The 17187-nt window shown below is 38.7% G+C and overlaps 1 protein-coding gene across 2 annotated transcripts in view; it reads right to left on the bottom strand.

Annotated features, from left to right (window-relative positions):
• Positions 1-17187, bottom strand: part of LOC103554688 (leucine-rich repeat-containing protein 37A3-like) — a 41810-nt gene that overhangs the window by 8562 nt on the left and 16061 nt on the right. Inside the window, exons 4-8 of one of the 2 annotated variants that reach the window (XM_008525846.2) lie at positions 16205-16276; positions 15473-15553; positions 6138-6209; positions 5503-5577; positions 1672-1790 (exon numbers count right to left, since the gene is read on the bottom strand). In XM_008525846.2, coding sequence (XP_008524068.2) covers positions 1672-1790; positions 5503-5577; positions 6138-6209; positions 15473-15553; positions 16205-16276 — 419 coding nt within the window. The remainder of the gene's footprint in view (positions 1-1671; positions 1791-5502; positions 5578-6137; positions 6210-15472; positions 15554-16204; positions 16277-17187) is intronic. The other variant, XM_008525847.2, reaches the window with a different exon arrangement.

Genomic DNA, 17187 nt, shown 5'->3' with positions numbered 1-17187 from the left:
GTAACTATAGTTAGGATTAGGCCATTGGTCCCCAAGGGCCAACTGCCCGGTCCTCAAGAAAAGCCACGGCTGGAAGACAAATATTTCCCCGCTCAGCTAGACCCCCTGCAGATCTTCTGTGACTCCTCATGTTCATATGCCCCATTCCATCCCGCCTCAGATGCAGAGGGAGCGTGAGGCTTCCTCTCTCCACCTCTTCAGTGTGCTCGTGTTCTGGCTACCATCACAGACGACCACAACACCATCCACTGCTAAAAGGTCCTGGTCTGAACACGCCCTTCTCCACCTACCCACAGGTTCCTTTGCTTGGGCCTGCTCCCATATATCCTAGCCCCTGTAACAGAAGGCTCTATATAGAAAAAACCACTATGTCCACCCTGAATCTTTGTTTAAAAGTGGGCGGGGATCTGGGGTGTAGATTAAGAGATTCACCAGACTGTATGCCAAGGTGGGAATGTTCAATAAATCAATGGAATAATACTTCAAGTCCTAAAATGCAGAAGGGAAAAAGAGACTTTTGTCAGATGCCTACTTTGCTTTCATTTCATTTCATTTCTAATACTTTCAGCTTTACCTGTGGAACCAGCCAAAGGTTTTCACTGCATGAAGTTCAAGTGTACAATTGTGCAGCTGGGCTTCTTTTCCAGAAAAATTAAAAGTATTTTTGGTGGTGGTGGTGAGAGTCAGAGGATGAGGTAAAGGTGATGAGAGAGGAGGAGGAGGTGCTTGTGGAGAGCCCGAAACTGGGGACAGGAGACCTGGGTACCAGACTACAGCACCTAACACCTCTGATCTTGTTTTTCCTCACCTGTAAAAGGAGATTAAAAATGCCTGTTCTGCCCACCTCTAGGGGATAGGGGAGTAATATAATTGGTAAAAAAAAAAATGTTTTGAAAAATAAGCAACACTGTCTTTATATAAGTAGCAAAGTGTTCTTATTTATGATGTGCCCTAGGTCACTGATAGAGACCTGTATTCAAGCTCTCTGGGCATGAAAGCACATTTTGTAAGTCATCAAGTTGGTGCCAATACATCTAATATACAGAAAAATACTTAAAAACACCTGAGTGTTTTGTGGATGGAGAAGAATGAGATTCATGGTAAGTTCAGAGTTGGACAGTCTAAGAATCGAAGAGCCCTCCCATCCATGAGAAAGGCCAGGTAGCAGCTTTTGGTTATGGAACCAGAAACTCTGAGGCTCCAAATAAAACTTTTATAAAAGAGCATCACCTGTGCTCTTTTGTAAAATTGCAAAAGCAAACAAAATAAACAAAAATCTATCTACATCTGTCCTATAAGACAAAGGGCACTTGAGACCTAATGCATATAAAATCAGTTTACAAACTGTGATGCACTATATGAGTAAGTCCTCATCTGGGGGTAAGGTACCAAGCAGAGAGCACCACACACAATATGTAGCCATTAATGTTAATTTCCTCCCCCTTTTCATTCCTTTCTCTTGTTCTTTTCTATTAGCTTGATAATGTAACTGAGAATCTGACTTTTAGCAAAGGAGTAGTTCTTAGAAATTTAGGGAGTTGAATTCGATTGAGCGAATAAAGATAGAGCAATTACATCATTAGTTAAAATATTTATCATCATTGATTAAAAATAAAAATTAAAACATAAAATAAAAATTTACACATTTATCATCAAGCAGTGCAGACTCACCACAACGTGTGGTGTTCGTCAGACACTCGCTGTCACAATGTAGCTTGACTGTCTTGCAGACCACCTCAATGTTATTTTTAAATTGGCAGAGGCAGCAGGCCATACGGCTAGGTAAGACCCTATAAATGGAAACACAGATAAGTAAATTAGTGGTCAAGGAGTTACTGAGTATGTAGAAGAGGCAGGCCAAGGCCACCACAGGGCTCTGCAAAAAAAGGAGTTCTTGGGACATATGGCCTGAACAATCGGGTAGGGACCAGTTGGTCAACTGCTGTTCTTGAATATTATAATAAACAGAGAGGAGGACAGAAGTATCCAACAGAAGAGCCAGGACAGCAGTGCGTATGGTATGCCTAGAATAAAGGCGACAGGGCTTAGAATTGGGTGACATTGATCTGCAGTTTAATTCAGAATGATCTCCCAACCCAAAAGTCTCACTTAGGGTTGAGAGTGCACAGGAAGAGGGTAGACTTCTAAGAAGAGTCTGAGTAAGTCCCCAACTTCTGGAGTCTCTTTCTTAATTCCTAGTTGAGAGAGGTAAATATATCAGAAATATATATTAGAAATTACTCTGGGAATAGAAAACATTGTGTGGTTAAACAATAACAGAGATCACATTGGCCAACTCTGGACTATCTGAACATTCAAAAGAATAACAATGATAATAAGGTATAAAACAATTAATTTAAAGAAGAACCCGTGAGTTCACAATGATACTCAAAAAGAAAAGAGTGGGGCGCTCTGCTTCATAGAATGATGCCAGCATATAACTGTACAAAGAGACATGAAGAAACTTTCTGAGTTGATGGACATTTTGAATTTGGTGATGGTTTTATGGTGTTTACATATATTGACACAGATTACTGTATGTCAATTATACCTCAAAAAGCTGTTAAAAATAAATGATATAATTGAGACAATTGGGAAATTTGAATATCAACTCTTTATTAGACAATATTATTGTACAGGAATTTAATTTCTTCAGTGTTAACAGTGTTGTAATTACATAGGAAAATGATTTTGAATATTGGAGAGAAGGCATCTAGCTGACGAGGGAGGGATCAGCTGTGGTAGACGCTATGGGAGGTTGAGGAAGATGAGGCTAAAGCAGTGACCAACAGATGTGACAATGTGGGGAAGACAGTCATTTGTCAGCTGACCTGACAAAAATGGTTGGATCAGAGTGCTAAATGCAACACCCTTTCCCATCCTAATCTCATGTCATCGCTTCAAGTAGCCTTAGCATATTTCTATGTAGCCTTAGCAAGTTTCTACTAGCTTGCCATATTGGAGGGGGGATGGCAAAATTTAAAGTGCAGTAAGTTGTGTAATAAACTGTCACAAAAGGGCCCTACAGAGATATTTTTTAAAACTGCAAAAAGAATGAAACTTGACCCTCACCTCACACCATACATAAAAATTAACTCAGAATGGATCATAGACCTAAATGTAACTATACAACTTCTGGAAGAAAACATGGGAGAAAATCTTTGTGATTTTGGATTAGGCAATGAGTTCTCAAAGATTTTTTAGATAAGACACAAAAAGCACAAACTACATAAGAAAAAATTTCTAAATTAGGGTTCATCAAAAGTTAAATATGAAAAACTTCTGGTCTTCAGAGATACTTTTAATAGAATGAAGACAAGCCACAACCTGGGAGAAGATATTTACTAAACACATATCTGAGACAAAGGACTTTTTCCAGAATACGTAAAGTGCTCTTAAAACTCAATAAGATAAATATCCAATTAAAAAATAGATTTGAACAGACACTTCATTAAAAAAGACATTTGCACATGAATAGGCACTCAACATCATTAGCTATTAGATGAGATTGGGCGCATTCAGGTTGATATGGCCTTAGACTCATCAGCTGTTAGAGAAGTGCAAATTTAACCACAGTGAGATACAACTATATACCTACTAGAAAGGCTAAAACTTTTTGAAAACTGAAATATAAGGGTCAAGTGAAGCTATGGAGCAACCACAACTCTCATACACTGCTGGTGGGAATGCAGAAGGGTACAGCCACTTTAGAAAACAGTTTAGCAGTTTCTTAAAAAGTTAAATATGCACTTAGCATATGACGTAGCAATCCCACCCTTAGGTATTCTACTCCAAAGGAATGAAAACATATGTTCATACAAAGAGCTGCATGTGAGTGTTTTTAGCGGCTTTATTTATAATAGGCAAAAAACTAGAAACAACTCAAATGTCCATTAACAGATGAATGCATAAACAAACTGGTATATCCACACAGCTGGAATATTACTCAGCAATAAAAAGGAATGAACTACTGATAGGTGCAACAACACGGATGAGTCTCAAAAGGATTACGCAAAGTAAAAGAAGCCAAACACAAAGCCTACATTCTATATGATTTCATTTACATGATATTCTGAAAAAGGTAAAACTGTAGGGACAAAAGGGATCAAAGACTTGAAGATACGTCCTGAAACTATAAACCTCCTGGAGGATAATACTGGTAGTACACTCTTTGACACTGAACTGAAAAGGATCTTTTCAAATACCATGTCCTCTCAGACAAGGGAAACAAAAGAAAAAATAAACAAGTGGGAATTCATCAGACTAAAGAGCTTCTGCAAGGCAAAAGAAACTAGGATCAAAGCAAAAAGACAACCCACCAGTTGGCAGAAAATATTTGCAAATCATATATCTGACAAGAGGGTAATCTACATAATATATAAGGAACTCACACAACTGAATAAGAAATCAAACATCCCGATCAAAAAGTGGGCAGAGGAGATGAACAGACGTTTTTCCAAAGAAGATATACAGATGGCAAATAAACACATGAAAAGATGCTCAACGTCACTAATCATCAGGGGAATGCAAATCAAAACCACACTAAGATACCATCTTACATCTGTTAAAATGGCTATAATCACTAAGACTAAAAATAACAAATGTTGGAGAGGGTGTAGAGAAAAGGGAACCCTCATACACTGCTGGTGGGAATGCAAACTGGCGCAGCCACCATGGAAAACAGTATGGAGATTCCTCAAAAAACTAAAAATAGAACTACCATATGACCCAGCCCTCCAAATACTGGGTATCTACCCAAACAATTTGAAATCAATAATCCAAAGTAACATATGCACCCCTATGTTCATAGAAGCACTATTTACAATAGCCAAGACATGGAAGCAACCCAAGTGCCCACTGACCGATGATTGGATAAAGAAGATGTGGTATATATACACAATGGAATACTACTCAGCCAGAAAAAAAGACAAATTCATCCCATCTGCAATAACATGGAAGGACCTAGAGGGAATTATGCTAAGTGAAATAAGTTAGTCTGAGAAAGACAAACACCAGATGATTTCACTCATATGTGGAATATAAACAAGCACTTGGACAAAGAAAACCGTTCAGTAGTTACCAGGGGAAGGGGGGAGGGGGGTGGGCACAGGGGGTGAAGGGGAGCACTTATGTGGTGACAGTCAAGAAATAATGTACAACTGAGATCTCACATTGATGTAAACTCTTATGAACTCAATAAAAAAATTTTTAAACATTATGAAAAAAAATCAGATTGGTGGTTGCCAGGGGCTGGCGGTGAGAGAGAGGATTGACTGCAAAGGGATATGAGGGGCCTTTTTGGGGTGACAGAAGTGTTCTATATCTCAAATGTCATGGTGGTGGTTACATAACCATACACTTGTCAAAGCTCACCGAACTGTACACTTAAAAAGAGTGAATTTTATTAAATGAAAATTATACCTCAATAAACTTGATTTAAGGCAATAAAACAAATCTAAAAAAACAACTAAGTGAAAATAAGTGTAAGAAAAATCAACTTACAGTTTTTCCAATTCAAGGGTCATCATGAGGATGCTCTCAATGGTTGCAAGTGACACTTGTGTTGTTCCCATGTCTCTGAAGGAGAAGCCCAAAGATGCATGATATGAACCCAAAGACAAAAATTCTATACTTAAAAAGATACTTAATGACATGTGATTCCTTCAATTCTGCCTTCTCTGTCAAGCTAGCTCAAGAGTCTACTTACCATAGATGATAATTCCAGAGAGCTCTTATTGAAGAAATTTAAATTTATTTGCATTATCAAATTAATGGCCTTGGTGCTGAACAGTACAATCTTTTTCTTACCATTATCCCACCTCTCATTCTCAATCGCAGCCACCTTTCTTGACTACTCTTTAAAAAAAATAATGTAACGTTATTCCTCATTGCTTTCTGGGATAAATGATATTTCTACGTGGATCTATATGTTCCATAGCTGTATGTGTGCTTCAACACTGTCTTGCCGATATATATATTCTTTCTTAATCCTTTTCTTTGTCAATAACTCTTATTTCAATAACCCAGTTAAAATTTAAATTATAACTTTTTACAAGAATGCAAAATACTTAATCTTTGGTGAAGGTAAAAAAGAGCAGAAATCATCTCATTAGCCATGAGATTGTTGCAATACTTACAAATATTTTAATGCTGGCAATTTAAAAAGATAAGAATCTTCAACAGTTGTCAGAGGATTACGACTGAGAATTCTGAAAAATGCAATGGAATTAAAATTATCTGCATTTTCAATAGCTGCCATGAAAGTTTATATTCATTTTTTTGGTATGGAACTTGAAGGTAAAAAAAAAAATCATTTTCTGTCTTTACCTATAAATCACCCTCAGAATCCATAAAGCACTCTTCCTTTGGGAACTACCCAAGTCTCTAGATGATAAAGTGGAGAAGAAAAAGAGAAAAAAAATAGAAGAAAAGTGGATAGCAAAGAAAAACTATGCCAAAGAACTTTCCAGGCTGAAAACCCTTGAAGTGACTATGCTGGTAGGAAGCCCTTGCTCTGTAGGAAATACTATTTCTAGTGTCCTCCGCACTTCAAGATGCTTTTCTTTCATCTCTAGAAATTTTTAAAATTCCGTGATTTAAACTACCCAGTTAAAGACAAAAATAGGATCAATTTCTTGGAGCCAAAGAAGGGGGATCAATCTAAGAGGAACTGGTGAAAGCCATACTCCCTCCCATCACACATTCATGTATTCCTGTATCACAGCCTTTGTTACATTGTATATAATCACCTGTCTGCTTCAGGGCAGGGACCACACTTTGTCATTGTTATCCCTGTGCCTGACATAGTGCCTGATACTTCCTAGGTACTTAATAAATGTTTGTTGAATAAATAAATAACATTTTGTTTACATATCAATAAAGTGAACAAATTCATTTTTTGACACAAATTTTTATTCCAAAATGCTGGAATAGATTTTCTTCTTAATTCTTTAAAACAAACAAGTGAACAAACAAGAAACAAGAAGAAAGAAAAGAAAATCTGCCTTTAGTTTAACTCTACTCAAGAATCATTAGTATACTTTTGCAAAATATTATAAAGATGATTTTCACAACTAATATCTATTGTGCTGCCAGGCATCTGTGATCAGCATTTCACATTTAATCCTCACGATAACCTTATACATTAGATAATGTTATTACTCTATTTTACAAATGAGGAAAGTGAGGCACAGAGAGGTTATATAACTTGTCCTAGGTCATCAAGCTACTAAGAAGCAGAGCTGGAATTTGAACTCAGTTCTGACTCCAAAGACTGTGTTTAACCTGTATGAAGAAAAGGGGTTTAAAATAGCTGTTACTTTATCTTAATTTTGAGAGCACTAAATATAGAAATACCTTTTCAAACTTCATCATCGAACTTCATCCCATTTGGGAGAGCCTCTATGAAAATTACATTTTCTTTGTATTCCTTTTCCTAATTATCTCTCATGATTAAATACTTAGTGAGCCTATGGTCATTGAGACTTTACAGATTTAAAACCATGTTGTAGGCAACTCAGTGCAAATGGTGGAGTGAGGACACCTGAAAATTCACCCTTCCATAAAAGCAACAGAAAAACTGGCAACAATTGTCAGAATCACCTTTTCCAGAACTCTGGAAATTTAACCAGTGGGCTTGCGGCAACCCAGGGGACATTTATTCAAGAAAAACTGATTAATTTCTGTAAGATCAGTGAGATCTGTGTTGCTTTAACTTGTCCTAGGCCTGTGTTCTCCCTCCCAGTGGTAGCCTTGAAAAAGTCCACATCCCTGGTACAAGAAGGAGCAGAGTGGAGCTGGAGCGCCTCCAAAGCCTCTTTCCCAAAAAACTGCCATGATTTTACTGTCTGGTGGTACCTGGGAAGACCTCACTTGAAAGGCTTGTCTTTGACCTGACTGAGAGCTGCCTGGTGCTAGCCCCTCCTCAGGGGGCATTTTTGAAAAAACAATTACAGGTAAATGTTTTAACATGGCAGCTGCATGAGACAATGGAGAACAACTAAGGCTAAAAATAGCCTAACCAAAAACTTAAAAAGAAAAGCTGAGGAATGAGATGTCCTTAGAGACTCTGAACTGCTCCACCATATTCCTGGGAAACTGGAAGACCATGAGACATATTCCTGGGAATCTAGAAAAAAAAACTATCAGCGCTAATAAATGAGTTCAGCAAGGTGACAGGATACAAGATCAACATGCAAAAATCAGCTATGTTTCTATACACTAGCAATGAGTAATCTAAAAATTAAATTAAGAAAGCAATTCCATGTATAACAGCAACAAAAAGAGCAAAATGCTTAGAAAAAATTTTAACCAAACAAGTGCAAAACTCATACACTGAAAGCTACAAAATATTGTTGAAAGAAATTAAACAAGATCTAAATAAATGGAAAGATCTGCCATGTTCATGGATCAGAAGACAATATTGTTAAAATGGCACTATTCCCCAAATAGATCTATAGCTTCAGCACAATCCATATCAAATTCTCCACTGACTTCTTTCCAGAAACTGGCAAGCTAATTCTAAAATTCATATGACAATTCAAGGGACTCAGAATAGCCAAAATACTCTTAATAAAGAAGGACAAAGAGCGGGGACTCACTCGTCCTAGTTTCAAAACCCAATTCAAAGCTACAGCAATCACACTGTGGCACTGACACATATAAACACAGACATGAATCAATGGAACAGAATTGACAGTCCAGAAATAAACCTTCACATTTACAGTCTATTGACTTTCAACAAGGGTGCCAAAACAATTCAATGTGGAAACAATAGCATTATCAGATGGTGCTGGGACACTTGTATATCCATAAGCAAAATAATGAAGTTGGACTCCTACACTTGACATCATATATAAAAATTAAAGTGAAATGGATCAAATACCTGAATGTAAGAGTTCTTTATATATTCTGGATATTCTGGATACTAGACCTTTATCAGATGTATATTTTGCAAATGTTTTCTCCCATTTTATGAATTGTCTTTCACTTTCTTATTAGTGTCCTTTGAAGCACAAAAGTTTTTAATTTTTATAAAGTCCAATTTATCTATTTTCCCTTTGGTTGTTTATGCTTTTGATGTCATATCTAAGAAACCGTTGCCTAATCCAAGGTCATAAAGATTTATTCCTATATTGTCTTCTAAGAAATAGAAGTTTTGGCAGTTCCTCAAAAAAGTTAAACATAGAGTTACCATGTGACCCAGCAATTCCACTGTGAGGTATGCACCCAAGAAAATTAAAAACATGTCTACAGAAAAACTTGTACGTGAATGTTCATAGCAGCATTATTCCTAACAACCAAAAAATGGAAACAACTCAAATGTCCATTAACTGATGAATGGATGATCAAAATGTGGTATATCTATATAACAGAATATTATTCAGCCTTAAAAAGGAATGGAGTACTGATACATGCTACAACATGGATGAACCTTGAAAACAACATGCTGTGTGAAAGCCAGGCACACAAAAGGCTACATATTGTGTTTCATTTATATGAAATGTCCAAAATAGGCAAATCTGTATGGACAGAAAGAAAGTAGTAGTTGCCAGGGCCTGGGAGGAGGGGGATGGAGGGAGTCACAGCTAACAGGCACAGCATTTCTTCTTGGGAATTATGTCCTGGAATTAGACAGTGGTGATTGTTCTACAACCCTGTATATATACTAAACACCATCGAATCACATACTTTATAATGTTACATTTTATGTTATGTGGATTGTAGCTCAATTAAAGAAAAAGAACCATGTTGTAATATATAGAGCACCAGTTGCCAGAAGACCAAACAAGTTGCTGGATGGAGAAAAGAGGGGCGAAGACTCCGACTCTTCCGTGACCAAGGTCAGAGGGAGGCAGCGGCGAGGCTGGGAGCCACGCAGTATAATCTTGCCGTGGGAACTCCCCTATTCTTCCTATTCTAGCCCATTCTTCTAGATCTTTTTAGTACCATTAACTTGTTTGATTTGTACCACGAGTTAATATTTAGTAAGATACTGTTATGAAGAGAAAGAATATGAGTGTCACATGTCTGGTTAAGCACAGTTCCTCAAACTTGAGGCTCTGAATATTCCTTGCTTTGAAAAAAATTTCTTTGGCATTACAAAAAACCTATGAGAGCCGGTGGGCTCTGTGCAAGTAAGCTCCTCCACCTCTGCGTCTTCCCCTGCCCACTTTGCCCCCAGGCAGTAAGAAGGACTATAAAGCGATATGCAGCCAAAACAACTTAGCAAAGTTTGTGATCCTCCCTCCAAAATTATCTCAGCTCTCTACTCCTTCACTCTTTCTTAGCAGCTCATCCATGGCCTTGTACCCATCGGCTCAGCGTTTCCTCTTAACTAGGCAGCCCTTCTCCAACTGAGATTAATATCCTTGCCTTTATCCCTAGCGAAATCCAAATACAGGGCCACCCTAAATGATCCTATTTCCTCCTCCTGTCTGCAGGGCAGTCTTTTCTTCACCAAGGTTGTGCCTGGGCAAGGGAGAGAAGGAGTGAGAACTGACTCAACAGCTCAGATCTGGGAGACTCTACAGCAACTGTTTCTCCACAAACCGCAATATGAATGGTTTTAGATTCACAGTGGACATTGCACTAGAGATCGTTTCCATTTTGGTTCAATTCCCTCATTTTACAGAGAAAAGGTGTGTTGACTCATAGTCCATTGCCTTTTTAATATTCATGGGCTTGTCTTTACAGGAGTAAAACATGGCAACAGTTTTTACTAGCCTTAAAGACTGTCTCAAAGTCAAAGTTTAAGAAATATTGTTTAAAATGATTTAAAAAATATCTTATTTGAAGAGGAAAACAAATATTTTTGGATAAGCTTTTTGCTGTAGAATAATGGGACAGATTCAAGGTAGTTCCCCAAAAAAGGGAATATTTCTTACCAGTTTTTTTTTTCCCCTCCAAATTCTTCTATACAGGTCCAGATAGATGGGCTACGTTTCCTTTCTATTAACAGAGGCGACAGAGAAGAAGTGGGGACTGAAGCATGTCATCACTGTCCTGAATGTACTGTAATCCTAACAGCTTTAGCTGAAAAAATGTTCAAAGCAGGCAGTGAAAATAAATTTAAAATAAGACAAACTCCCAAACTGTCTAAGCTAGAATCCCAAGGATGGCAGGGAAAACTGGTTCCTTGGAGGAAGGTAGTCAAAGAAATAAGCAGAGAGACCTAAATCCTGTTGCACTATGTTCAAAGTACTTGGGGATGGAGCAACCTCTTTCCTTTATTCAGGTGCAAGATCCACGAGCCATGAGAACACGACTCCCAACGTGAAGCTCCTCAGTACAATACCTCTAACTGCGTCACGTAAACACTTTCTCAGGGGGCGAAGTCTAAAGAATTTGAAATGGTGAATCTATATTTTAATCAAAGTTCTGAGAATAGCCTTGAAAAGTCCCTGGCAGTGAGGAACAGTGGAAGAAGCAAGGGCCCTGGAATCAGGCAGACCTAGGTTTGAAGTCTGGCTATCGCTTTCTGGTGAAGTGACTTGAGTCATGAACATCTCTGAGTCCTACTTAGTCCCATTTACTTCATAAAGCAGTTTGAGGACTAAATAAAAGAGCACATGCAAAGCACCTGGCATAAGGCTGGGCAGAGAGCAGGTGCTCAGCAGTAATGATGTCACATCTGCCCAGGACAGTGAGCAGAAACCCTGGGGATGCCCAGAGGTGACACGGCCAGCAGCACCAGAAGAGGGCATTTTCACAGGGAAAAGGATCTCTCTGTTCTAGAGGGTCTATTTAAGTTAGAAACCAACTTCCAGATACAATGCACAAAAAGCCAAGCTGTCATCATCCAGCTCCTATTATAAGGGAACGCAGAGCTGCTTAGAAAATTACTCGAAAAATCTCGTAAGCAGTTTTGCCATTTATTAATAGTGTGAACCTAGGCAAGTTATCCAATGTCTCTGAGTTTCAATTTCCTCATCCCCAAAATGAGGATAATAATATCTACATCACAAGAGTTGCTGGGAAAACGAAAATGAGATATAGAGTGAGGTAACATGTACTGAGCATTTACCATGTGCCAAGAACTAGTCTAAGAGCTGTAGCCATGCTATCTTACCTGTATAAGTACAAGCACTTAGTATAGTGTCTGGGACACACTAATAAACATACTATTAAAGAAATGTAGGGATTAAAGAAATATTATGGGGCAGGAGAAAAACAACTATGTTTCCGAGAGAAGGAAGATACCTTGTTATACAGCTGGGAAGAGTAAGATGTGGCTGGGAGAAGAAGAGGACAGCAGTTGCTGGGTGTGACAACCTCAAAACTTCTGAACTATTACAAATAAAACAGATACCCTTAATTACCCCAACGGACAGACCTGAGTAGTTGTTTTCATCTTTAATGTTTATGCCTTTCTCAATCTGAGAAAAAGCTGCCAGGCTTCCAGCACATATCAAAAAGTGATGACAAAACCTTGAAGTGTGTAAACTTCTGTGTGTCCACAGCTATCTAGAGGAAACCGATGCTAGCTGACTGTGGGAGCATTAGGGCGGCTCTGTGACCACGGCTCAGTTTGCCTTCATGGTGTGGCCCCACCTATCTCACTGATATTCTTAACAGTGGGGTAAATACTTCAGCAGGAACAAGGTTTGGATTTTCCTCTCATTCTCTCTTAGTGCTTGTGTTCTTGGCACAATACTGATGTACCACAGACAAGCCAGCATGTGAACGTGCTCTACCTGAATGAGGTACAGCCTTTCTACACGTACAGTCCTTCATTCTCTGAAGTCATGGAACTTATATTGTTAGAACCAACAAAGTGACTAAAAGAACTTTTTAAAATAAGCCGTCAGTCTGGACCTGTGTAGGTGAAGGAAGGAGAAGCACTTTAAAGTCAGGGAAAAAAAAAGTATACTTATTACTTATGATTATCAACCACTGCTGGTTTTCCATAATATATTTCATTCCTGATTTTATCAGAAAGAGATATGATTATTACTACCATTCAAAAAAGCGGTACTTTATCAATCAGCTCTTGGCACATCTTTGGGGTGGATTTCGGATTCAAAATAGATCCTTTACCGCGCTGCTAACTTGTTCACTCGTGTTTGTCAATAACACAGAGGCTTCAGTCAAGAAACTTATTGAGTTGTAATTACCTGAAACCCAGGGGTGAATCAAGGTTTTGTGGGACCTAAACCTCATCTACCTTGGGAAGTCTGTCTAATAAAAACACACAAAATTATGAATACGAAAATTGCTAGGGCCCCTCCCAAGGCCTTGGAAGGGGCCTATGAAAGCCAGGAGCCCTGAAGCTTAAGCTTCATTCAATTCATGATAAATCCGGCTCACCTGGGGCCTTTTGACAAACTTATGTAACACAGGGAAAAATACTGTCTCAACTTATAAACACCCCAGTAATGTCACATAGGTAATAAAACGACAACTCGAGAGGTGGCATCTGCCCTTGGCAACTTGCTTTTGGAAAGAGATGCAGTAAAGTTTACATCTCACTACGGGAAATGTTTCCTGAAGCAAATCAGCTCTGTCTATTAGAACAAAGAAGGAGGGGCCGCTCCGTGGCCGAGAGGTTAAGTTCGTGCGCTCTGCTGCTGCGGCCAAGGGTTCGGATCCTGGGCGCGGACATGGTGCAGCTCGTCAGGCCACGTGGAGGCGGCGTCCCACATCCCACAACTAGAAGGACCTGCAACTAAGATATACAACTATGTACAGAGGGGGTTTGGGGAGATAAAGTAGGAAAAAAAAAAAAGATTGGCAACAGTTGTTAGCCCAGGTGCCAATCCTTAAAAAAAAAAAGAACAAAGAAGGAGTGCAGCCCCCAACACAGGCTCACTATATTGTGACAATCTTTCGACAGTAACTGTGAGTTAGTTTTAGGAGGACAGCTCTATTCAAATCACAAGATATGAGTATTAACTTATTTCCAACACCAGCTAGCTCTGATTGTTTCATTACCTTTTTCTGTCATTTTAAGATGAGCACAGAAACTCAACATAAACCAGCCGGTGCCTCCTCCATTATGAATCTTTTCTAACTCACCACCCGTTCCCTACTTCGTCACCCTCTACCTCATTACCCTGCTGCATACATGCTAGCATGGCTCTTGTATGTTTTCCCAACAATGTCCATCTTCCTCCTTCTAGTCTGAAAGTTTCTTGGGGACAAAGTCCCTGTCCTATTCTTCTTTGTATCCCCAGCACTTAGTACGGTCCTGACACACAGTGGGTATGGCACTTGGTGAGTGTTTTTGAGTGAATTCATTACTTTTATCAACTGTGATTCCACAGTTTTTTCCCCGTGTGGCCTACCTACCTATAGTGAGACAGATTCTTACACGGGACTCTCAGCGTCATAAAATGCTTGGTAAAGGTGGTGCGTTTAAGACATTGTATTGACGCCACTAAAACCTCTTGGTGGAGGGACCTAATGAGTCTGCTCTTTGGTGCGCTGGCAAAAGAAAAACTGATCCTTAGTGTCCTTTTCCCAAGTTAGGTATCGGCAAATTAATGAGCGGAGACGGGAGGCCGAAACAGATGGGCATCTGTAGGAACTGTGAAATCAGCTCCAGACACACCCTGAACATCTTCATCCAACCCGAAATGAACTGTGTGAAACTGGATTTCTGACCCACGAGACAGGTAAGACAGGCTTTTCCAAAGTCATGTTCAGAGGACGATCTTCACCTTGAGTCTAAAATCCCCTTCAGCCCACTGAACCTAACCACCAGGATTTGCTTGTGTCACAGAGAAGTCACAGAATTTTCAAGCTGAAAGGGAATAAAACCCATACTTCTTATTGAAGAGTAGTCAGGAAAGAAAGAATATGGAATTAGGCTATAGCAATGTATTTCCTTTATGAATATTTTTCACACTACAGCTTAACACATCTTTTTCCATACCGCAAAGGTTCCTAAAGCCGACAGGTAATTCAGTTCAGAGGTATGTACTTTTTAAAATATTATGTTCTGGGTGACCGGGGAGAGAAGTGCCCTGTGCAGGTTTTCAGGGATTCTTTCTATTTTACCATTTAAAAGAAGCTGATGGCTGAGGAAGCACCCACATGTTTTGCTCCCTGGAGAACTTAGTGCTGAATTTAATTCTCTGCAGCTCTCTGTTGCATACATGTAAGCAGTTGGGAACTTTGCATGTGAGCAGGAATCAAAGTTAAATTCAAAAGTGCAATTTCAAGGACCATTCCCATATCAGACAGAGCAGCGTCATTGGGAATCCCATGACAGTGCTAATTTGAGTGTTATTTGCTTGGTGCCTTTTATCGCCCATGCCAGAGTCTGGTACTAAGGAAGCAGTGTGCCACACGTGAGTTAGCCAAGTCTCTCAGCCTCTTTGTACCATAGTTTCCTCATTTGGAAAAAAAATCAATGGATCCTAAGACATACTCGTCAGAGGTCATCCTGGGCTTACACCCAGCTAGCCAATAACTGTATGGTGTTTTTACACATAGTTTTTTACATGTATTCCTCTTCTACTTCACTTACAACTTGTGTAAAAACTGCATTCCATGCCAGGCCTGAAACGTTCCAAAGCTCAGTTCTGTGAGTAAATTGCAACCAAGATTTCTACAAAAAAAGACACAAGCAAAAGAAGAAGAGAAAAAGATAGTCTTTCAGAACTTTTATCCTTTGGCAGTGATTCTAATTTATATATGATGAATTGTAACCTCAATACTCCCTCCATATTAGAAATCTCCCTGTGGATTTTTTGCTTATAATTTATACTTTCATGTTTCTACATGTGGTGCATTAAACACAAAATAGTAAGTGCTCAATAAATACGTGTGTTACGTGAACTTTATTTCCCTAGAAAAAGATTTCACAACTTCAACACTATTGACATTATGGACTGGATAATTCTTTGTTATGGGGGGCTGTCCTGTGCATCGTAGGATGTTGAGGAGCCTCTCTGGCCTCTGCCTACTAGATGCCAGTAGTGCATCTACAGTTCTGACAACCAAAAATGTCTCCAGATGTTGCCAAATGCACCAGGTGCAAAATTACCCTGGTTGAGAACCACTGTTCTAGAAGGAATCTCTCTGATCTGTGTAATAATTCTCACACTAATCTTTGATAGAGACAAAAAAGATTTGCTACATAGTTTTAGTAGCTTTCTACTAGTAAAATTTTAACCATATTTCAAAATGAATAACAAAGAGGTTTACAATTAAGTTTTATAAAAATTCCAAATATAATGAAGTTATATTTGTAACTTACATAAACTGCAAAAAAGGTAGTGGTTCAAATGTACGTCTTTCAATAGATTGTATTTTATTGCAGGATAAATCTCTAGGAAAAGTAAAAGGAAAATATTGCCTCAATTAGCTATTAGATATCTCATTAGTAGGAACAACTAGTAGAGGTTAGAATGGTGATATTGAATAAGGAGATTCTGTCTAAACTCTAAACCTTAGGAATTGCTATTGGAACCTTCCAGAGCTCCTAACCCTGCCCTCAACTCTCATAAGAGTCTCACCTTCATGATCTTCTTAAATAACATATACAACTATAGATCTTGACAGATTCTGGAGGTAATCATCCCTGAGAGCATAAGAATTGATTAGATGACCTTAGTAGTCTCATCATTTGAGCTCTAGATTATGAGCTCAAAGTTTTCATCTCCATATATATAATTATCACTTCTAATCTTAAAAGGAATATTCTCACAATTACACACCTTCTGGTTTAGTTTTTCTAGGTCAATTAAATACCAGAAGAAATAAAAGATACTCTTTCACATAACTTGAAAGAAGTTACTCCTCTAATTAATACACAACTTTGAACTAATTCAGAATTATACTTTCTATCATACTAATAGAAATTCATTTTTGGCTTTATATTGCCCTAACACGCCATGAATTTAACTGCTTCAGTTGTACAGTGGTGGGACAACAGAAAACAACATGGTACTGGATTTTTATTTGAAAACACCCACTCTTGACTATAGCTGACTCTCTTATTTCCATTGAATCCAGCTTAGTCCCCCACTTTTCACCTGGATGGGTATACCGGTCTTCTGACTGGTGTTTCCATCTCTAGTCTCTCTCTTTCTAATCCCTTCCGCACACAGTCACCAGGTTGACTCTCCAGAAGTGGTTCTCAAATACCAGCATTACTGAGAACTTATTGAAGATACAAATTCTCAGCCTGCCTCTGGATGGACTGATTTAGTAGAACTGTGGGGATGGGGCTTGTGTTTT

The sequence above is a fragment of the Equus przewalskii genome, chromosome 10, assembly GCF_037783145.1.
Source record: "Equus przewalskii isolate Varuska chromosome 10, EquPr2, whole genome shotgun sequence".
NCBI classification, from domain to species: Eukaryota; Metazoa; Chordata; class Mammalia; order Perissodactyla; family Equidae; genus Equus; species Equus przewalskii.
The sequence above is the reverse complement of the archived record's forward strand: the minus strand, read 5'-3'. Positions and strand labels throughout refer to the sequence as shown.